The 23,193-nt window shown below is 40.0% G+C and overlaps 2 protein-coding genes across 3 annotated transcripts; both read right to left on the bottom strand.

The window, feature by feature from the left end:
• Positions 1 to 3,648: 3,648 nt before the first annotated feature.
• Positions 3,649 to 8,529, bottom strand: LOC115571112 (extracellular calcium-sensing receptor-like). The gene is made up of 8 exons (XM_030400194.1): positions 8,408 to 8,529; positions 7,724 to 8,018; positions 7,334 to 7,623; positions 6,721 to 7,016; positions 5,571 to 5,770; positions 5,227 to 5,448; positions 4,849 to 4,972; positions 3,649 to 4,718 (listed from the first exon to the last, which is right to left on the bottom strand). The coding sequence occupies exons 1-8, from the start codon at positions 8,512 to 8,514 to the stop codon at positions 3,814 to 3,816; spliced, it is 2,439 nt and encodes an 812-aa protein (XP_030256054.1). The 5' UTR covers positions 8,515 to 8,529; the 3' UTR covers positions 3,649 to 3,813.
• Positions 8,530 to 10,151: 1,622 nt separating this feature from the next.
• Positions 10,152 to 22,900, bottom strand: LOC115571081 (extracellular calcium-sensing receptor-like). Of its 2 annotated transcripts, XM_030400135.1 has the most exons (11): positions 21,320 to 22,900; positions 20,946 to 21,235; positions 20,371 to 20,474; positions 20,179 to 20,280; positions 18,882 to 19,087; positions 18,489 to 18,710; positions 17,894 to 18,017; positions 13,033 to 13,238; positions 12,697 to 12,918; positions 11,412 to 11,535; positions 10,152 to 11,306 (listed from the first exon to the last, which is right to left on the bottom strand). In XM_030400135.1, the coding sequence occupies exons 1-11, from the start codon at positions 21,611 to 21,613 to the stop codon at positions 10,408 to 10,410; spliced, it is 2,793 nt and encodes a 930-aa protein (XP_030255995.1). In that variant the 5' UTR covers positions 21,614 to 22,900; the 3' UTR covers positions 10,152 to 10,407. The 2 variants fall into 2 exon arrangements, with proteins under 2 accessions (XP_030255995.1, XP_030256005.1); XM_030400145.1 differs by lacking the exons at positions 10,152 to 11,306; positions 11,412 to 11,535; positions 12,697 to 12,918; positions 13,033 to 13,238 and adding an exon at positions 16,721 to 17,811 and having other exon boundaries at positions 20,179 to 20,474.
• Between the last annotated feature and the right edge of the window lie 293 nt (positions 22,901 to 23,193).

Below are 23,193 nucleotides of genomic sequence, written 5' to 3'. Positions count from 1 at the left end.
GTTTCTATAGCTTCAGACTGTTGGTTCTTGTCTCCTTTGTTTTCATTTGACCTTTCTTGTTTGTTTTTTACCCCTTGTTCTTGGTCTTTCTTCCCACGTTCTTGATGCAAGCATGTGGGGTGGCGTTTTCCACATGAGTCACACACACTCCTGGATGTACAAGCTTTGGAGTTATGGCCGATCTTAAGGCAGCCAAAACATAACTTCTCCAGTTGCACAAACTTAACTCTTTCTTCAACTGGTTTTTCCATAATCTTGCGACACCTGTGGAGAGTGTGGCCTTTCTTCTTGCAAAAAATGCATATGATGCTTGCCTTCTCACTCGTGTTAGTGGTGAAAGTCTTAGCACTAAAGTTTTGATTTCTTTGATGCTTTAACTGTTCTCGTTCTGTTGGCTTTGATCTTTCTTGGTCAGTTGGCTTCACTGCACATAATGATGTGATGGGGTTACATGCAATTCGAGCCTCCATGTTGAGAAATCTCACGAAGTATCTGAAGTCAGGGAACATTTTGTGTCCATCTTGATACATCGTAGCTTCTCTATTCCAACGTGAACTCAACCAATCCGGTAGCTTAACAGTAATTCTTTGGTTTTCCATGCAGTCGTTAAGAGTCTGTAGACCTTGAACATATGGCATAGCTGATTCCACACTGCTTAGAAAATCGACGAACTCACGAAGTTTTTCACTGTCTTTGGGGCCAATTTTATGCCATGTGTGTATCTTGTCGCGATATGACTTGGCAACTATGAATGGATTACCAAATCTGTCTTCAAGAATGTTCCAGGCAGCATGATAAGCTGTTTCTGTTCCTACGAGGAAGTGGCCTTCAATCGCTCTTTTGGCTGAGCCACCAACATACTTGCGTAGAAAGAAGAGCTTCTCTTGAGTTGGAAGGTTCTTGCGATCAATCAGAGTACAGAAGGAAAGTTTCCAATCATTGTACTTGAGAGGATCCCCTTGAAAGACCTCAGGTTCTGGGATTGGAACTCGATTAGCTGTGATTGCTTCAGCCAGGGTTCTCACAAGGTCGTTGGAAGCTTCACGAGAGGTCGAAAAGGCTTGAGTGGCAGGAACTTGAGTGGACAGGGCTTGTTGCATGAGCGGAAGTGCAGTTGGGGTGATGACTTGACTTAGCTTGGCTTGTTGCACAGGAAGAGCTTGGGGAACTGGTGCTTGATGAGGGGGAAAGAATGGATCACTTAAAGGGTTAAGTGCAAGTGGTGGGTTGAGAGATTCTGAATAAACTTGCAATCTCGCTTGTGCTGCAACATGCCCTTTAAGTTCTTCTAGCCGTTCTACTTCTCTTCTTTTCTCTTCTAGCTTCATTTTTCTATCAGCACTTTCTGCTATGAACTGAGCTCTTTTTTTAGCGCTCTCTGCTTCAATTTCCCTTTCTTTAGCTTCTCTTTCAGCCTTAAGGATTTGTTCTTCCACCTCAAGTCTTTGAATCTCTTCCCTTTGTTGATGTTGTGCATTTGTTATCTTAATCACCTCTTGTGTAGCCACAACTTCAGCTGCTGCTTGTTTTGCATTCAGGGACAGGATGGAAGAGTGTCTGGATACTTTGGAAGAAGCCTTTGACCTAGCGGTTCGAGCTGAGGAGACACTAGACACTGTACTGTCAAACACTGACTTAGCATCAGGCCAGGATATGCCTTCTGAATCATCACCACTGCGAAAGTGTTGAGCCTTTATATTCGCAATTTTAGTGAATGCCTGGCATGTGTCGTTCATTCTCCGAATGTCAGGTTCAGGACTTGAAATGGCTCTTATTTCGAGGTAAGTATTGTCAACGTCAACTTGGATGGTGTTGATTGCATTAACAATCTCATCAATCAGATCAACAGTATCATTGTTCTTAATGGACCGTTTTAAGCCATTGATGTGATACTTCCATCTTCTGTACATCTTTACAAAATTCCCATTAAGATTTTTCAATTTGTCATCTAATAGAGCCTTTCCTCTTTCAGTGAGCTTTCGTGAGCGTCCACTTTTCCTAATTCCAGGAGGCAGTTGTGTGTCATCAGCACCAACCTGAGATTGTGTGTCCTGCACTGTGTCTTCAACTTGCTCATCAGCATCAGCTTGCTGTGATAGGGTGGTCTGCTCTGCAATTTTTCCTTCTTGATGGTCTTCATGGATGACCTCTTCAGTTCGCAGAGCAGTACTTTCCTTTGTGTGTGACATATTAAATGTGTTGAAATTTAAATAAAATGTATTCTGTTCTCTGATGTGTGCAAAAGAGAAAAGAAATGTTATGTTGAAAATGAAATGAAAGGTAAATGTAATGCTCTTTGATTACTTTAGCTTAACCCCTTGCAAATGCACATCAAACACGACAACATCAAAATAGCACGCTTTGATTAACGAGTAATAAAACAGCAATTAACAAGGTGAAATTCTCAGACTAAATACAAAAACTCAGTTGTATGACCAATACTTTGATATTGACTTAAACCATCTTGGATTCAACTGGGAGAATGGTGAATTTACTTATCTACTTAGCTTCTTTGATTCTTACTAGATAATCAATTGCAGGAAAAATGTCCACTGCTGCTTTAAGGAAAATACAAATGAAATGTCTGCGTGATAGAAACTTAATGGCAGCTAACAAGTACTTATGCTACTCTCAAGACGTTCTCTTCCAGGTGCTTGCTTGCGTAGCCTTATTCGCTTGTCCCTTGTATTCACACGAACAGTTCACGATGTGGCACTTCCCTTTACCGCACGTGGCCTGCAGCTAGTCCGTCTTCATCCGCTCGGAGTCTTCACCGATGCAGAAGTGTTCTACTATGCCGCCCATTGATTTGAAGCGAGACTCCATTTTCCTTCACTGATGTTTATTAACACCGTAGAACTAGAAGTTCAATTAGACAAATAAAAAACAACATCAGATATTATGATGATTACAGAAATAGCATTAACACGGTAGCTAACACCAATAAAAATACAGAGTAATACTGACCACTTTGGCCTGCTCAATCAACGGCAGTTATCCCCCAGTGGCAATCTTCAGAAAACAAATCTTCAGCATACTCAAAATACCTCCTTCTCACAGCCACAGCAACCCAAGAAACATGACAACAAAAAAGGCGAACCAACAGGTAACATCACCGTTAATGGTGCTCTTCATTTTCGTGAATCTCACGGAGCTAACAAAAACTACTTTCGGTTTCTGTATTATCAAAATAAAACGTATTTAAAAATAAATTCAAATGGGCTGCAATTACACAGGTTATAAAGTCTAGCGTTAGCTAAGAACACACTTTTTCTAATTTCAAGGCTTTGAACTGCACTATCACTTTTATTTTCTAGTCTTCAATCTTTTAGACATATTCTATTTTAGCCTACTTTCCTATTTCCTAACTTGTTTTAATGTATTTTGCATTTGTTGTATTTATTTTTAAGTACCTCAAGTAGCTATGAAGCTCATGTGGTAAAGTGTCTGCCTCCAAAGCAGAGTCCATTGCAGCTTTCATTTTGAAACCTGTGAGGATGTTAAAAAGATGCCAGGAGTGAACATTAAAAAGACATCTTTAAAAAGATGCCTTTTAAAAAAGACATTGAACTTTCATCTGAACACATATGAGAAAGTCACCTGGACATCAATAGTAATTCTTAAGTAAACGTCGAAAAAAGGCTCTGCAAAATGTTCATTCTTTCCATTTTTCAGTTGGATCTTCAGAGGATGTCTTTTGTGTGACAAAGATGTTTATTTGACACATTTTGGGACAGGTAGGACAGGCCACCAATTGATAGGTCAGTTCTATACTGTATGCTATGTATGAACTATTTCCAAACCTCAGATGTCCTAGGATTCATTTTTGTTCATTAAATGTTTCTTGGTGTTCTTCTCTGGCTTGAACAATATAATGTAACACTTTGGAGCAAAGATACACAGTATCAGTCCAAAACTGGAAGCCAGAATGGCAAATATCTCCACTGCCACAGTAAATTTCCCAGGAGAGCTGACATACGCTGGGATAAAGGTGATCCAGACTGCACAAAATATTAACATGCTGAAGGTGATCAGTTTGGCCTCATTAAAGTTATCAGGTAGTTTCCGGGCTAGGACAGCTAACACTAAGCAAAAGACAGCCAGTAGGCCTATGTACCCAAGTACAACCCAGAACCCAATAGCTGATCCTAATGCACACTCTAGGATGATTCTCTCCTTATATGCAGTTAGGTTTTCCATTTGAAAAGGAGGACTGACACACAACCAAATTGTACATATTAAAACTTGAACAAATGTGAAAGATACTACAGTTATCCTTTGCTGTAGAGGGCCAAACCATTTCATAACCTTACAATCTGGGAGTGTAGCTTTGAAGGCCACTAACACTACTATAGTTTTCCCAAGGATGCAAGAGATGCAGAGGACAAAGGTGATCCCAAAAGCTGTGTGGCGCAGCCTGCAGGACCAATCAGAGGGTGCTCCAATAAAAGTTAATGAACATAAGAAACATAGAGTCAGGGAGAAAAGCAGCAGGAAGCTCAGCTCAGAGTTGTTGGCCCTGACAATCGGGGATGATCTGTGACGAAAGAACACAGCCGCTGTTATGATGGCAAGACAGGCACCGCCGACTGAGAATGCAGCCAGGATGATTCCTAGGACCTCATCAAAGGAAAGAAACTCTACGGGCTTGGGGAAACAAGTGTCCCTCTCTGCATTAGGCCAGAACTCCTTGGGGCAAGGGAAACAATTGAGGGAATCTGAAATGAATAGGAGAAGGACTTTAGCAGTGATAAAGTTGATGTTGTTGACATGCCTTGATAAAAAATGTAAAAAAGAAGAAGAAAAAGAAAAGAAAAGAAAAGAAAAGAAAAGAAAAGAAAAACATACCTGTAGTATTGCTAATTTCTCCCTCAGCACAGAGTATACAATCATAACAGCAGATGGGTTTTCCTTTCTGAAGCACCTTCCGAGTTCCTGGACGACAGCTGTCACTGCACACTGACACAGGAACCTAGCACGTACATACATACAAACATACTCACACATATTCTGGTGTACTTTGCAGATCCTTGAATAAAAGGATTAGTTTAAACATTTAAAAGATTGTCTTTAAACAATAGTCAGATGCCATTCAGTCAGTCATCCATCCTGCCCAAACCCTGGAGTGACCCATCTGCATTGCCAGTCCCAGGCAAATTTTGTACCCTTTTAGATCACCAAAGGTGCAATTCTAATGTATTAGATTATTGCGTTTGGACTCCTTACTTGTTTGCCACCATCCATCCAAGTGAGATTCCTGCTGATGTGGAACTCCTGGCCCTCTGGCAGTGATGTATCATAAAGCCCTACTGTCACCATCTCAATGCTGCCACTCTCACTTTGTTGCCAATTAACCAGCTCATATCTGGCCACAGGATCACCATTGACATCAAATGACACATCATAACCATTTCTGGAAAAATTCACTTTCTTGAGCTGGCTAAGAACCTGTGAGGATAAATACAGTTAGACAAGGAGGTAGAGAGTGCAAAACATTAACTTCAATTTAATAAATTACATTATAGTGGTAACATGACATTGATTATGTTCATGTAATCACTTTCATTGACCTGATTAGACTCCATCCTAGTGAATTTGTCACACTGTGCTGTAGAATCCTTACACACTGCATTATGAATGGCATGGGCTATTGCATAAACAGCCTTGTATACCATGTTAGTGGCTCGGAGCTGAGATGTGTCAGTGTATGGGCTCTGTAGCGTCTTTATGTCTTCAGTTCCATCACACACAGTTTTGTCTTTGGCTGCATCTAAAAGAATACAAAGGAAGGAGAACATGATTTTATCTTTGACAATATGCATGATTTCACTATGATTATTTTTAATCAATGATTTCTATTTTATATTCAAACTGCCAAAAATACCTTGAAACATGCATATCTTTATTTTTCTGATTTATTTATAAATAATGCGTATTTTACATACAATTTTGCAGACATGCTTTCGTCTACTTTCCTCAAGCTGATTCATGCTGTGTTGGTGGTTATGTATACCAAGTCCAGTTAACACAGACCAGTATTTAGATGTTATGAAGTGAAGCAAAAAAATGTCCATAAATTCTTAATTTATTACATACTGACCTCAGAGAATGTGATATTATTCTTTCTAATGTGTGTATTATTCTTTTTTTACTTTCCTTTTCACTTACTTCAACCACAAAACATGCCTTGTAGAAACTATTGCCTCAGTGAAATTAGAATTAAAACATATGTTGTTCTAACAAAGTTATTCTTCAAACGTCTAAATATAAATAGAAGGATAATGCTGTTATCTGAATAGACAAATGACCCACCACCCGAAAATTAAAGAAAATTAGATAAAAGAAACAAAAATACAATACAGTACTAAGAGAAGGGGCCATTGCGGTGCATATTTAAGACTTTGGTGATTCCCCAGTGTGTATCAGTATTGTTCTAATGAATGTATAAAACAGACCTAAAGTGGGGCCAACAGTTTTTATCTATTTTCTTTTATATAAGCAATTCTTTCAGTTTTTGCCAAATGATATAATCACATAATTAGTCACATATATAAAGAACAAAATAGGATATAAATGCATTTCCCTCTCAGCAGAATTATGAGATTTGATCTTAAAGCAGTTGCTGACATTTTAACACATGAGGCCCCCTCAAACAGACAGTCAACAAAACCCAACCAAATGGACCTGGCTATGAATGTCAGCAATGTACAACTTTCTCACTTTTTCCCAGCCTGCAGTTGAATGCATCCTCCCAGAACTCAGTGAGCACTGGAGAGGAAGACAATTTTGTTGGAGACAGATCTAGCAAGTATTCTCTTAGACCTGGGATGACAGATTTCTGAATGCCAAATCCGATGGCTCCAGCACAGAAGTTAAACTTCAGCATGTCTCGGTTGGTTACCCAGGACTCACTGCCTATCCACTGGCGAGGTGGAGAAGGCTTGAGCGACAGCTCTCCCAGCAGGAGTGTTAATTCTGCAGAGGCTGTAAACGCCACAATAACCACAGCAGTTGACCTGCAGGGACACCATAGTAAATATTATATATTACTAAAACATTATCATGATTCTTAAGATAAAGATAATCACAGTTAGGCTACCTGATTAATAAGATAATGAATATGAGAGAAAAGGATACTTGCAAATTATTATTTTTTGAGTTGAATATAGAATACTGGTCTCATCAAATATGGGCCTACATTCCCAGTTTGCTACTAAGATAATCAAATAGTCTCCCCTCTTATGAGTGAACATTACGTGTCTTTTTTCTGGTTTTGTGTGCAGATGGTCAGTGACAGCACAGGCAACAAAAGCACAAACAGTGATGCAGAAACCTGCGGATAATGTCAGCTACTCTCTGTATTCTGCTACGTGGGTGGGTCCGATGTAAAGATTCAGAGTATTCAACACAGATCCCCTCCTTCTGTGCTGCCTGCAGGAAAGATGCCATGCCATTATTGCCATAGTCTGAATCTGACCGGACAGCACCGATCCAAGTCCAGCCAAAATGTTTTATCAGTTTGGCGAGTGCGTCAGTCTGGAACTGGTCACTGGGGATTGTTCTGAAGAAACTTGGGTACTGCTGCTTATCAGACAGACATGCACAAGTGGCAAAGTAGCTCACCTAAAGGAATTCAGCATTGTAATAAATTTACAAGAAAGAAAAAAAAATCAACACTAGCAGACACTGAAGAAATAGTTTGGAACAAATTCATATTATTTACTTGAGGAATGTTGAAGGGCCCGATGATGCGTGACATGCTGATGGATGGCGTGGACTCAGACTCACCGACAATAGCCATCACCATACCAGATTGTGAGCAATTGTCACCAGTGTAAAACACTGGGTCCAGGCCATTTGAAAGCTGGAATGTCACATGCATCGCCACAGGGACCGTGGTGCACGAGTCGTGGATCTGATAACCAAGTTTGATCCCTGGCAGCAGCTCTGTGCTGTTGTTAATCTCCTCAATGGCGAAGACCATTGCGCGGGAGAAGCGCAGTTCACGAGAGTCCATGCTGCACAAAGAAACTAATTTAATTATTAAAATCTTCATGTCATGAGGACAAATCAAAGTTTTAACAGAAAAAGACACAAATAAGCAAAACTGCTGTTCATGGGACTCATCACTGATGGCTGCACTGCACCTATGAACAAAATTTACATCACAGAGTAACAAGCAGAATTCAAAACACAGGATTAGATATCAGACCATAATGCACATATTTAAAAATAGTGAACATGTAGATCAAAAATGGCTTAATTTTGATTTATCCTGGTAATGAAACATACGTTTGCAAAAGTTTTAAATATTATACAGAAGCTTTAAAGCATTATACAAAGCAAAACATTTCTAACCCCATATAGTATAACATACTCTTATCCACCACTTTGCCCTCTTACTAACCTCCCTGTGCACTTTAGTGGCTCAGGCATGGTGGTATAGTTATGCACCGGTGTGTGCGTGTAATGGTGAATGGCGAAAACACCACCAATAACATAGTCACCATCCATTGAGAATACAGGTGGACGAGTGGTACCCTGTAGTTTACATAACACAGATGAGGCCTCACTGCTGGCCCCAGCACAACACCTTTCCTCTGTAAGCCAAGGGCTTTGTTTCAGAGCTGAGTTCAGCTCACACAAACTCAGAGAGAGGAACAGGCCAGTAAAGAGAGAGAAGATTTCCATCACTCAAGTGTCTGCACGTGAGCATACTGTGTGTGTGTTTTGGCACTGCTTTATATAGATTTTACAGTCAAAAGCTTCCCTCCTCCTTCTACTCTACTCTCTATACATCAGAGAGTAGATGCCTTTGGTTTTTGATGAGGTCCTTGCATTAAGAGTCCCTTGCTCTCTTGTCAAGTAACTATTGTACACACCAGATATCATAATAATGTTTTCGTCCTTTTATATCTTTTGAGTGTGTTGTTTTAACATATTATATATATGCATATAAACTTGAAACAACTCTCACCTTCAATGGGTTTTTTTATGTGATTTAATCACATTTCGAAGAAATCACAGGAACATTTGTTCAGTTATGATTTATTAGAAATGTAATCAAATTGTTGACACAAAACTCAGTACTACATATTTTTGATAAATTAAGGTTTTATTTAGCACTATGCAATTTGTTATAAAAAAAGTAAAGTAAAAGGGTATTCAAAACACAACATTGAAATATAGAAAATTAATAGCCTTCAAATTTTAATATTTTATTTTTAATTGAAGATCTTGTTGGCCTGAATTTTACATTCCCTATGCCTGACACGTACATTTTGGAATTTAAATATGTTGAAATAATTTGAAAAAATTCTAACACAATTGTTCTGCATTGTTTGGTAGTTTTCTAAAAAACACTACATGCACAAAAGTACAGGAAAAAAAACAATTGTTAATCTTAGAACTAGTTTGATCAGTTTGGATTCTGTAAATTCCCTAGTCTTAAACAGCCTAGGTTAAAACTTTCAAATTAAATAGAAGAATGTTTGTACTCGTGTTTTATTAGAAATATGAGCACAAACATGGCTAATTAGCCAACCAACAAAATAGTTGAAACGAGGTTGTTGAAGGATGGCATGTGCCAGATTATTATTTTTTTCTCTATACTACAGACTGATCAGCAACAACATTAAAACCACTGACAGTTCAAGTGAACAACATTGGTCATCTTGACATGATGCAATGTTCCTCTGGGAAACCTTGGATTCTGGCATTCATATGGATGTCGATTGACACGCAACACCGACAAATACCTCTTTGCTGACCATTTATACCCCCTTATGGCAATGGTAGTCTCTGATGGCAGGACAATAAGCCCTGTCACTGCAAAAACTGCTTGTGAATGACCCAAGGAATATGACAAAAAGCCCAAGATGTCAACCTGGCGTCCAAATTTCCCAGATCTCGATCCTATCAAGCTTCTGTAGGACATCCTGGAACAAGTCCCACCCACGGACACCCAACTTTGCCCAGGACTCAGAGAATCTGCCCTGAGTATGCAGAGCACCCAAGCCAAGTCTGATCCATGGTTAGGCATCCAATAATTTGAATCGTTTCAGGAAATCTCACAGATGGGCGACAGGATTGAGATCTGGGGAATTTGGATTCTGGGCTGACACATTGAACTTTTTGTCAAGATATTTGGGCCATTCCTGAGTAGTTCTGGTAGTGTGACAGAACCCCTTGTCCTGCTGTGGGTGTCACTGCCATGGGGGTGGAACGTTGACTGCGACAATGAATGGGAGTGTGATGTGTGTCAGGTCTCATCCACATGAATGCCAGGACGCAAGATTTGCCAGCAGAATGATGCATTGTAACAAGATGGTCAGAGTATTTAACTTTATATGTCAGGAGGTTTAATGTTGCCATCTTAACTGTTGAAAAAATTCAGATGTCTTAGAATTAATTTTTAGTCATTAAATGTTTCTTGGTATTCTTCTCTGGCTTAAACAATATGATGTAAAACTTTGGAGCAAATATACACAGTATTAGTCCAAAACTGGAGGCTAGAATTGCGAATATCTCCACGGCCACAGTAAATTTCCCAGGAGAGCTGACATACGCTGGGAAAAAGGTGATCCAGACTGCACAAAATATCAGCATGCTGAAGGTGATCAGCTTGGCTTCATTAAAATTACCAGGCAGTTTTCTGGCGAGGACAGCTAACACTAAGCAAAAGACAGCCAGTAGGCCAATGTATCCAAGCACAGCCCAGAACCCAATAGCTGAGCCTAATGCACACTCAAGGATGATTCTCTCCTTAAAAGTGGTTACGTTTTTCATTGGAAAGGGGGGACTTAGACCCAACCAAATACCACATATTAAAACTTGAATGAATGTGAAAGATAGTACAGTCACCCTTTGCTGTAGAGGGCCAAACCATTTCATAACATTACTTCCTGGGAGTGTAGCTCTGAAGGCCATTAACACCACTATAGTTTTTCCAAGAACACAAGAAATGCAGAGGACAAAAGTGATGCCAAACGCTGTGTGGCGCAGCCTGCAGGACCAATCAGAGGGTGCTCCAATGAAAGTCAATGAACATAAGAAACATAGAGTCAGGGAGAAAAGCAGCAGAAAGCTCAGCTCAGAGTTGTTGGCCCTGACAATTGGGGACGTCCTGTGACGAAAGAACACAGCTGCTGTTATAATGGCAAGACAGGCACCAACAACTGAGAATGCAGCCAGGACGATTCCTAGGACTTCATCAAAGGACAGAAACTCGACAGGCTTGGGGAGACAAGTGTCTCTCTCTGCATTAGGCCAGAACTCCTTGGAGCAAGGGAAACAATCAGGGGAATCTGAAACAATAGAACAAAAAAGGGCTTTTAGCAGTGATATAGGTGATGTTGTGGATATGGACTTGGGGGGGTGGGGGGATAGGAGAAAAAAAAAACCAAACATACCTGTAGCATTGCTTATTTCTCCCTCAGGACAAGGTATACAATCATAACAGCAGATGGGTTTTCCTTTCTGCAGCATTTTACGAGTTCCTGGAGGACAGCTCTCACTGCACACTGACACAGGCACCTGGTACAAAGATACAAAGTCATACATATTCAGATGTGAAGAAAATTTTTAAAATTTATAATTACAATAGTTAAATAAAAATGTTTGTATTGACAATGTTACTGGTCCCTCTTAAAATGATTTCTGTTCATAGAGGAAATCCCATCCTTAAGCCATTTCTGTCACAGTGTCTGTGTCTCTGTCCCACTCTTCAGCCACATCTCCACTTACCCAGGACCATCCATCCATCCTTTATCTTACGCTTATCCAGGGTATCCCAGACTTCTTCTTCTTCTCCTCAGCAATGCTTTCCAGCTTCTCCTGAGGGATCACGAGGCGTTCCCAGGCCAGATGAGATTCATAATCACTCCAGCAGGCTCTGGGTCTGCCCAAGGGTCTCTTCCCAGTTGATCACGCCAAGAAAACCTCCAATAGGAAATGCCTAGGAGTTGTCCTAACCAGATGCCTCAACCACCTCAGCTGGCTCTACTCCAAGCTCCTCACAGATGTCTGAGCTCCTCACCCTATCCCTGATTATAACAAGCAAGGAAGTGTCCTCTCTGCCTTTGCTGAGGAATGTACAAACTTAGTTGCCAAAGGACTTCCAAAATCCACAAATCCCTGCTTTTCTGTCTGACTCCAAGTATGCCAGTCTTTGGTCAGCTAACCTGCAGCCAGACAGCCACTAGATGGTCACTCCAGCTTGCTCTGCTTCACGGTCAGCTAACTCGCATCTTGCTAGCCACCAGCCTGCTTCAATCAGGTTTCTGAACAAAAACTGCCCCTAATGCTTAATTGACAGTCTGGCCATCACCTGTTCCTTGTTCCCAGTCAGCAGCCTGACTAAAACCTGTTCCTGGTTCCCTGCCAGTACAGTCAATTCCTACTTATGGTTTGCGGACGGCAGCCCAGCAGACAACTGTTCGCATTTCCCATTTGGTGGCCCAACCAACCCCTGGCTCATGGCATGTTGCCTAACTCAACTCCAACTCTAGCCTCAGTTGACTATCCCTGCCAACCAGCCAGATCTCCCAGGTTAACAGTCCTCTGTCTTCACAGATCGATGGAACTTCTCCATTTTCTCTAATGTTTTTCACGTATTGACTGCTTTAAGCAAACACAATCTGGGAAAATCTGGGAGATTTTAAACATGAAAATGATTATGACTTCTGGTCTCCTTACTTTTGTGCTACCGTCCACCCAGGTGAGGTTCTTATTGATACGAAACTCTTGGCCTTCTGGCAGTGATGAATCATAGTGCCCTACTGTCACCATCTCAATGCTGCCACTGTCTATTTTCTGCCAGTTAACCAGCTCATATCTGGCCACAGGATCCCCATTGGCATCAAATGACACATCATAACCATTTTGAGTAAAATTCACTTTCTTCAGTTGAGTGAGGACCTGTAAGGATGAAATAATGTAAGACGATGAGGAAGCAAGAGGAAATATTTAACTTCAAATTGATAAAAAGTACAATACCCAATTGTGAAAAAACTGGGGAGTTCACCCATTCACCTGTTTGGACTCTATTCTGGTGAGCTTATCACACTGAATCTTAGAATTTGTATCTTGACACACTGTATTATGAATAGCATGTGCTATTGCATAAACAGCCTTGTACACCATGTTGGTGATTCGGAGCTGAGATGTATCAGTGTATGGGTCCTGGAGCGTCGTTATGTCTTCAGTTCCATCACACACACGGTCATCTATGGCTGCACCTAAAAACACACAGAGACAGAGAAACATGTTTTTAGGGTTGATGTTAATGGTGCATTATCAGGCTGAGCCGCTTCTCCTTTTCTTTTGTTTCAACCACCAAACATGCCCTGCAGAAACGCATACAGTACTGTTCAAATGTTTGTATTTGCCTCCTTCAAAAATTCGATTTGTAGCACTGGCTGAGAGGACTACCCTCTAGTTTTTCAATGGTCTTCAATGACTTTCGGTAAAGAAAAAAAGTCTTTAGAAATAGATGTTATTTTGTACAAAAAGTTATGTTTTTACAGGAACAAGAAAACACACAATGGCTCAATCAGTCTGACATTTAAAAGGGCAAAGGAAAAAGATACTTCTGAGCATCAGTCAAATAACAAAAGAAATCACTAGATACATAAGCTGCATTCAAAATATATTTGTTCCTCTTTGAGTGACAAGAGCACAATAACGCTTTTGACAAATTGAAATTAACTGGTGTTTTGCTCAGCAAAGCTATTCTTAAAATTTCAAGATAGAAATGGATTATTATTCCAGGGTTATCACTATTGGAATTGGATTATGGAATTTCATATGAACAAACTATGATCTGAGTAATCCCAGCCTAAACCCATTAACTCTATCTACTGAATAGACTGCAGATGCCCTCCCACTCCCACCTGCAAACAAACAAATAATGGATTAGTGTGTATTCAATATTGTTTTAATTAATTTACAAAACAGACTTATGTTACATTACATTTTGAAGTATCATTTTCCAGACATGTCTTTAGATATTTTCTACGATATACCACACTGTTTCAGTTTCTGTCGGACCAAGTGATGTCATTTATGGAAGACAAAAAATCTATACAACTTTCAATTAATGACAAACTTTTCTTTTTTAAGGTTTATGTGTTTTAAAGAAATTTTCTGAAATCGCTGTCAGTCTTATAGGCTTAGACGTGCATGTAGTGTGACTGTTACATTCTAGTAAGTGCATTTTTTGTCTTTATTTTGCTCCGTGGCATGGAGGCTTTCTTTATGATGGGTGCATCTGATTCATGTAAACAGAGTTAGCATTTAATAATCTCAGAGAGCAGAGGCCCCAAACTTAACCTGAAATTCATGGAGATACATCTCATATCTGTTCAATATCCAAAGATTTCCTTCTCAATTTGAATCTAAGGTTTCTTGGGTTTTAGGGCAGCTGGTGACTATTTACCACAGGAAGTGCCACTCAGACAGACATTCAGCTAAACAACACAGCCACAAGGGCTCCACTATGAATATCAGCTATGTTAAATATCAACACAATTTTCTCACTTTTTCCCAGCCTGCAGTTGAACGCATCCTCCCAGAACTCAGTAAGAAATGGAGAGGCAGCCACTTTAGTGGGAGAGAGATCTAGCAAGAATTCTCTCAGACCTGGGATGACAGATTTCTGAATGCCAAATCCGATGGCTCCAGCACAGAAGCTGAACTTAAGCAAGTCTTGGTAGGTTAACCAGGCCTCACTGCCTATCCACTGGCGAGGTGGAGAAGGCTTGAGCGCCAGCTCTTCCAAAAGCATCCTCAGTTCAGAAGTGGCTGTAAATGCCACAATAACCACAGCTGTTGACCTGCAGGGACATTGTAGTAGACCAATACAAGTATCAAGATAGTTAAGACAAAGAAAAATGAGAGATAAGCTACTTTTTGGTGTTGATTATGATGTATTGCTCTCTTTAGTTCTGTTTTTAACAACCTTATTTATAATTATGTGACTAACAAAAACTTTAAAAAGATGAATTCCCAATTTCTAACTAAGATAAAACATGCTTCTATTTCATATTTAAATAAAAGGTTTTTTTGTGGTTTTGTGCGCAGAAGCTTGGTGTCAGCACTGACAAACAAAAAAAGACAAAAAAGAAAAGCACAATCAGTGATTTAGAAACCTGCGGATAACATCAGCTACTCTCTGGATCCTGCTATGTGGGTGGTCCCGATGTAAAGATTCAGAATATTCGACACAGATCCCCTCCTTCTGTGCTGCGTCCAGGAAAGACGCCATGCCATTATTGCCATAGTCTGAATCTGACCGGACAGCACCTATCCAAGTCCAACCAAAGTGTTTTACTAGCTTGGCCAGTGCATCAGCCTGGAACTGGTCACTAGGTATTGTTCTGAAGAAACTCGGAAACTGCTGCTTATCAGAAAGGCATGCACAAGTGGAAAAGTGGCTCACCTAAAGGAAGTCAGCATTGAAATGATTTAACAGAACAGAAAAAAAATCAGCGCTGACCTACACTGAAACATAGCTGTCAGAAATGTAGTCTGTTATATTTACTTGAGGAATGTTAAAGGGCCCGATGACACGTGACATGCTGATGGACAGCGTTGATGCAGTCTCACCGACAGTAGCTATCACCATACCAGATTGTGAGCAATTGTCACCAGTGTAAAACACCGGGTCTTGGCTGTTTGAAAGCTTGAATGTCACATGCATCGTCACAGGCACTGAGTTGCACGAGTCATGGATCTCATAACCGAGTTTGATGCCTGGCAGCAGCTCTGTGCTGTTGTTAATCTCATCAATGGTGAAGACCATTGCATGCGCAAAACGCAGTTCACGAGAGTCAATGCTGCACACAGATAATTATGTCACTGTTCAAATCTGCATGTGATGAACAAAAATCACAGTTTCACAGAAAACAAACAATTGCGGTCATATAACTAAAAGCCGCACTGCATCTCTAGGCCGGATCTACTTCACAGGATTATCTGAACAGCGGTGTTCAAAACACAGTATTTGAAGAAATCAGTTGATAGTGCACAGATTTTTTTTTTTTTTTTAAGTTTTCCAACACAAGGGTTTGCAGCATGGTTCTCCATCTTACTGACCTCCCTGTGCACTTTTGTGACTCGGGCATGGTGGTGTAGTTATACATCACTGTCTGTTTGTAGTGGTGTATGGAGAAAACACCCCCTATAACATAGTCACCATCCATTGAGAACACAGGTAGACGAGTGGTACCCTGGAGTTTACATTTCACAGATAAGGCCTCACGTCTGACCCCAGCACCAGTCTTTTCCTCTGTGAGCCCAGCACTTAGTTTTAGAGCTGAGTTCAGCTGACACAAACTCAGTGACAGAATCAGGCCAATAAGGAGAGCTGAGATCTCCATCCCTGAAGTGTCTGCATGTGAGCATATCATGTGTGTGTGTTTGCACTGGTTTAAATAGATTTTCAGACAAAAACTTCCCTCCTTCTACTGTGTCAGCTCACTATTCATCGGGGAGAGTACAGCATTAGATATGGGTCTTTCATGAATTGCTATCAAATGTTGTAAACAATGGCTATTGTCCTTATTTTGTTCTAACTGCAACCTGACATTGCTTTGTTTTCAGCTCATGCTGGAATTTAGTCCCAAAAATGCACGTGTTTAACGTTGTTGTCTTTTTGTGTTAAACTTTCATATACTGGAATTAATTTCAAAAACTCTACACAGAAATCAGTATCACACTGTTTATGAATAAATACTTTATTTAGTGAACAAAGACAATAACTAATGTCAAGAACATTCTAAATGATATCTCTGTAAAGAAAAAGATTTCATTTAAATGAAAATATTTAAATGAATGAAACGAAGGCAGCATTAAATGAGCAGAGTCGAAGCTCCATACTGTGTGTTCCATCCAAACCTCAGACGTCTAAGGATTAATTTTTGTTCATTAAATGTTTCTTGGTGTTCTTCTCTGGCTTAAACAATATGATGTAACACTTTGGAGCAAATATACACAGTATCAGTCCAAAACTGGAGGCCAGAATGGCAAATATCTCCACAGCCACAGTAAATTTCCCAGGAGAGCTGACGTACGCTGGGATAAAGGTGATCCATACTGCACAGAATACCAGCATGCTGAAGGTGATCAGCTTGGCTTCGTTAAAATGATCAGGTAGTTTCCGGGCTAGGACAGCTAACACAAAGCAAAAGACAGCCAGTAGACCAATGTACCCGAGAACAACCCAGAACCCAATAGCTGATCCTAATGCACACTCCAGGATGATTCTCTCCTTATATATAGTCAGGTTTTTCATTGGAAATGGGGGACTAAGACCCAACCAAATAGCACATATCAAAACTTGAATGAATGTGAAAGACACTACAGTCATCCTTTGCTGTGGAGGACCAAACCATTTCATGACATTACTACCTGGGAGTGTAGCTCTGAAGGCCATTAGTACGACTATAGTTTTTCCAAGAACACAGGAGATGCAGAGCACAAAGGTGATGCCAAACGCTGTGTGGCGCAGCATGCAGGACCAATCAGAGGGTGTTCCAATGAAAGTCAATGAACATAAGAAACATAGAGTCAGGGAGAAGAGCAGCAGGAAGCTCAGCTCAGAGTTGTTGGCCCTGACAATCGGGGATGTCCTGTGATAAAAGAAGACAGCCGCTGTTATGATGGCAAGACAGGCGCCACCAACTGAAAAAGCTGCCAGGATGATTCCTAGGACCTCGTCAAAGGAAAGAAACTCTACAGGCTTGGGGAGACAAGTGTCTCTCTCTTCATTAGGCCAGAACTCTTTGGGGCATGGGAAACAATCAGGGGAATCTGAAACAATACGTAAGAAATGGCTTTTAGCAGTGATATACTGTTATACATGTTCTATGTGAATCACAACAAACAGTGTCACCTGTATTATTGCTGATCTTTCCTTCAGGACATGGTATACAATCATAACAACAGATGGGTTTTCCTTTCTGCAGCACTTTACGAGTTCCTGGAGGACAGCTGTCACTGCACACTGAAACAGGCACCTGGTATATAAGATATAAACATTTTAAGTTTTGTCTTTGCTTCGTAAGGATTAGCTTTGCAAATACTGGCTGTGAGGAAATCCCTTCCTACAGCCATTTCAATGTAACTTCAAATCCACGGCATCCATTTTAAATCTTCTCAAGTTCAGCTGAAGTTAAAATGAGGCTCCAACAGTCAGAGTCAGACAAATCTAGTGGTTTTCTTCCGCACTTAGAATCTATGTTGTCCAAATTCCTTATTTTTGTTACAACTGCTCTGCCACAGCTCAGCAAGGAAACATTTTCTCTCCCTGAAAATATTGAGGCTTTTGAAGATACCAACTTAATTTGCATATCTCAGATGACTCAATAGGAATATTACTTGTATTTCTGAAAATATTTTAGCACAATATGAAGATGTTTTGTTCTCTGTTTTCAGATAATGCCATTTTTAATATGAATTTGTTAGACAAATCCCTTTTGGTTGCATACTTGTGTGCTACTATCCACCCAAGTGAGGTTTCTGTTGATGCGGAACTCTTGGCCCTCTGGCAGTGATGCATCATAGTGCCCTACTGTCACCATCTCAATGCGACCACTCTCACTTTTTTGCCAGTTAACCAGCTCATATCTGGCCACAGGATCCCCATTGGCATCAAATGACACATCATAACCATTTTGAGTAAAATTCACTTTCTTCAGTTGAGTGAGGACCTGTGAGGATGAAGAAAGACAATGAGGGAAATAAAAGAAGTATAGTATAGTTCGTATTAAGTATAATTAAGTATTAGTATTAGTTAAGTATAGTTAACATTTTATATCTTAAACGTGAAATAACAGTGGAAACAAACAGATTGGAGTTATCACCTATTAATTTCTACTGACCTGTTTTGACTGTATCCTGGTGAATTTGTCACACTGATCTGAAGAATTTATGTCCTGACACACTTCATTATGAATGGCATGTGCTATTGCATAAACAGCCTTGTACGCCATGTTAGTGACTCGGAGCTGAGATGTGTCAGTGTATGGGCGCTGGAGCATCTGTATGTCTTCACTTCCATCACATACTCTCTCATCTATGGCCGCACCTTAAAGCACAGAGAAACAGAGGATGGTATTGTTTTACTTTAATAATTCACACTAATACAAGTCAGATGATCAGCATTAAAGGGGGATGAAGTGGGTCCAAACCAGGGGTCTCAAACTCCTGGTCCCCGGGCCAATTCTGGCCCACCCTCCACCTCCGTCCAGTCTGCATTCTGATTTCAAAAATATAATGTAATTCTGCCTTTTTTAAATTTAATTATGTCTTTAATTGTTTCACACCAGTTTAAACTAACCCTTCATATGCAATTGAAATAAAAAAAAAAACAATTGTCTTTTTAAGAAATTAATTTCATGTGATGCAAAATATGTAATGGTCAAAGGTCACCGGTGACAGCATGTGTCGGTGGAGTTTTAGATGAGAAGAGAGCCGGATCAGAGTTGTAGTTTTTTAGCTGTGAAAATCAAAGATGTCTCTTTCCAAACCAAAAAGAAAAGCTGATGATGGATACAGACACTTTTATGACAGTTTTAAGACAGGTGGCTATTCCTAATTTTTTTTGTGGAGTTCAGTGGAAATCCTGTCTCTATAATGCAGTTCAAGTAAGATATGTGGTGAGTGACCTAATCACCAGAGCAGGAAAGCCATTCACTGAATGGCCGTTTCTGAAGGATTGCATGTTGCAGTTGCTGATATCCTATGTCTACAAAAGAAGAGCTTTTGTAACAATATTTCTCTATCGGCAAACACAGAGGCAGAGCAGATCAGTGAGTTATTAAGTGACATATGAACAGTTTTTGCAGGTTTCACTGCATACTCTGTGGTGCTTGATGAAAGCACAGACCTGACCGACAAAGCACAGCTCACCTTTTTTTTCTTTTTTTTTTTTTACGGGTATAAATGACAAATTTGAGGTGACAGATAAGTTTCTGAGTTTGTGTCCATTGCATGGCCATACTACATCTGAAGATATATTTTAGCAGCTGTGCAGCTGGGTTTGATTTGACCTTAGAAAAGCTGATAACTTCATGGCACAGAAAGCTCCTCTCAGACAGACAATCCGCAAAACAACACAACAACAAAGGGCTCTGCTGTGAATTTCAGCTATGTTATAAACAAACACAACTTTCTCACTTTCTCCAAGCCTGCACTTGAAAGCATCCTCCCAGAACTCAGTAAGCAATGGAGAGGCAGCCACTTCCGTAGGCGAGAGATCCAGCAAGAATTCTCTCAGACCTGGAATGACAGATTGCTCAATGCCAAATCCGATGGCTCCAGCACAGAAGTTGAACCTCAGCATATCTGGGTCAGTTACCCAGGACTCACTGCCTATCCACTGGCGAGGTGGAGGAGGTTTGTGTGACAGCTCCTGTAGCAAGATCCTCATGTCTCCAGAGGCTACAAATGCCACAACAACCACAGCTGTCGACCTGAAGAGACATTTAAATGAAAGACATTATACAAATATAAGTATCAGCATTGTTAAAACAAACAAACTGACTAACAGATATTTTCTTAACATAGCAAATGTATGTGATGAATATCAGATAAATGATCATCGTGACACAGAGATGATGATGATGATGATGAAATATACATATATATATATATATATATATATATATGTATATATATATATACATATACACATATATATATATATATATATATATATATATATATATATATATATATATATATATATATATATATATATATATATATATATATATATATATACATACATATATATATATATATATATATATATAGATATATATGTGTATATATATATACATAACCACATGCAATGTTTGGTATATACATATATATGTGACCTTTTTCAGAGGTCCGAAAGGTCAGTGTCAGTACAGGGAAAAAACAATCAGTGATTTAGAAACCTGCGGATTACTTCAGCTACTCTCTGGATCCTGCTACGTGGGTGGGTCCGATAGAAAGATTCAGAGTATTCCACGCAGATCCCTTCCTTCTGCGCCGCCTGCAGGAAAGACGCCATGCCATTGTTTCCATAGTCAGAATCTGACCGGACAGCACCTATCCAAGTCCAACCAAGGTGTTTCACCAGCTTGGCCAGCGCGTCAGCCTGGAACTGGTCACTGGGGATTGTTCTGAAGAAATTCGGGTACTGCTGCTTATCAGACAGGCATGCACAAGTGGCAAAGTGACTCACCTAAAGATTACAACGTTTTAATTATTTAGCAGGACCGACGAAAAATCAGCGCTGGACATTAAACACGGAATTTGAAATATTTACCTGAGCAATGTTAAAGGACCCGAGGATGCGCGACATGCTGATGGATGGCGTTGATCCAGACTCACCGACCATGGCCATCACCATGCCAGCTTGCGAGCAGTTGTCGCCGGTGTAAAACACCGGGTCCAGCCCATTTGAAAACTGGGATGCCACTTGGACCGCCACGGGCACTGAGGCGCATGAGTCGTGGATCTCATAACCGAGTGTGATGCCTGGCAGCAGCTCTGTGCTGTTGTTAATCTCCTCGATGGCGAAGACCATTGCGCGCGAGAAGCGCAGCTCACGAGAGTCCATGCTGCGCACAGACAATCATGTCACTGTGTAAATTTACATGATGAGGACAATTCAGACTTTCAGCGGAAGAAACCCAATAAACGATAACTGCAATTTATAGTAATAGACCAAGACTGAGAGTCTGTGGGCCAAATATATGTCACAGTCATAAGTTACTGTCTGCCATAAGTGAAAACACAGCATCATCCGTCCAAGATTTACAGGAATATTAATGCCCGATTGACCAGGAAACTTATCAAAAAAAAAATTTGTTTGTTAATAACAGTTGTTTTGTTTTTTTGTGTTGTTTTTTTTTAAACACACACCCATTTGTTCAATTCAAGCTATAAAAAAAATGTTAATATTGTCCCACTATAACACCTTCATTTTCAATGCCCAAATTATTTTGTTTTTCAGCATGATTATAATATGCACAAATACAATACATATACAAAACACTTCTATCTCCATACTGCATAACATTATTTTATCCTCAAGCTCTGCCTCTTACTAACCTCCCTGTGCACCTTGGTGGCTCAGGCATGGTGGTGTAGTTGTGCTTCACTGTGAGCATGTAGTAGTGTATAGAGAAAACACCACCGATAACGTAGTCACCATCCATTGAGAATGCAGGTAGACGAGTGGTACCCTGGAGTTTACATTTGACAGATGAGGCCTCAGTGCTGACCCCAGCACCAGACCTTTCCTCTGCAAGCTCAACCCCTTTTTTCAGAGCTGAGTTCAGCTCACACAAACCCAGAGGCAGGATCAGGCGAATAAGTAGAGCCAAGATCTTCATCCCTCCAGTGTTTGTTTGTGGGCATACTGTATGTGTGTTTTCACTGGTTTATATAGATTTGCAGACTAAACTTCCCTCCTTCTCCTGTACGTCAGCTTACTGTACATCAGAGAGAGGATGCCCTCCAAATCTCCATGATCCTGTCTCTTTCTCTTCCTGTAACGTCACCATTGTAAATCTTTCTAACTATGTCCTACCCTTATTTTGTTATTGTTTTGTTCATATTACAGCTTTAATGAATTGTTTTAAATAAATCACAAGACATATTGATCCGCTATGATATCTTTGAAAAATATAACGAGCAAAATCCATAATAATGCTTTGTTAAAAATGTCTGGTGAGTTCACTTCTAATGGTAAGGTTAACCAGAGGAGAAAGATCTTCATTGACTGATTTTTAAAAAAATGCTGTAACAAACTTAATGACTAAAGTCTCTTTGTTTTCATGACCAAATAAACTCAATAAACAAACTGACCTTGAAAGACAATACAATTTCATACTGTTTTACTTTGTTTGTATGTGGCGGACCCTGCCACTTTTCTAGCTTCAAACAGTGTTCTGGGAACCTTTTTTTCCTCATGAGAACAGCTTGTTTATTCAGTTATGGAGAAAATCAATATTTCTGAGTTTGTATTATTACCTCAATCTTATTGTGAAAATTCTGAGTTTGAATTTCGCTCTGCAAAACTACCTAATGCCCCTTTAAAGTTCAGTTTTTCTACATTTTGACTTTGTATGTATGCATTTTAAAAAAAAACGTAATTATTATTATTATTATTATTATTATTATTATCAGTAGTAG

The sequence above is a fragment of the Sparus aurata genome, chromosome 2 (assembly GCF_900880675.1).
Source record: "Sparus aurata chromosome 2, fSpaAur1.1, whole genome shotgun sequence".
Lineage (NCBI taxonomy): Eukaryota > Metazoa > Chordata > Actinopteri > Spariformes > Sparidae > Sparus > Sparus aurata.
The sequence above is the reverse complement of the archived record's forward strand: the minus strand, read 5'-3'. Positions and strand labels throughout refer to the sequence as shown.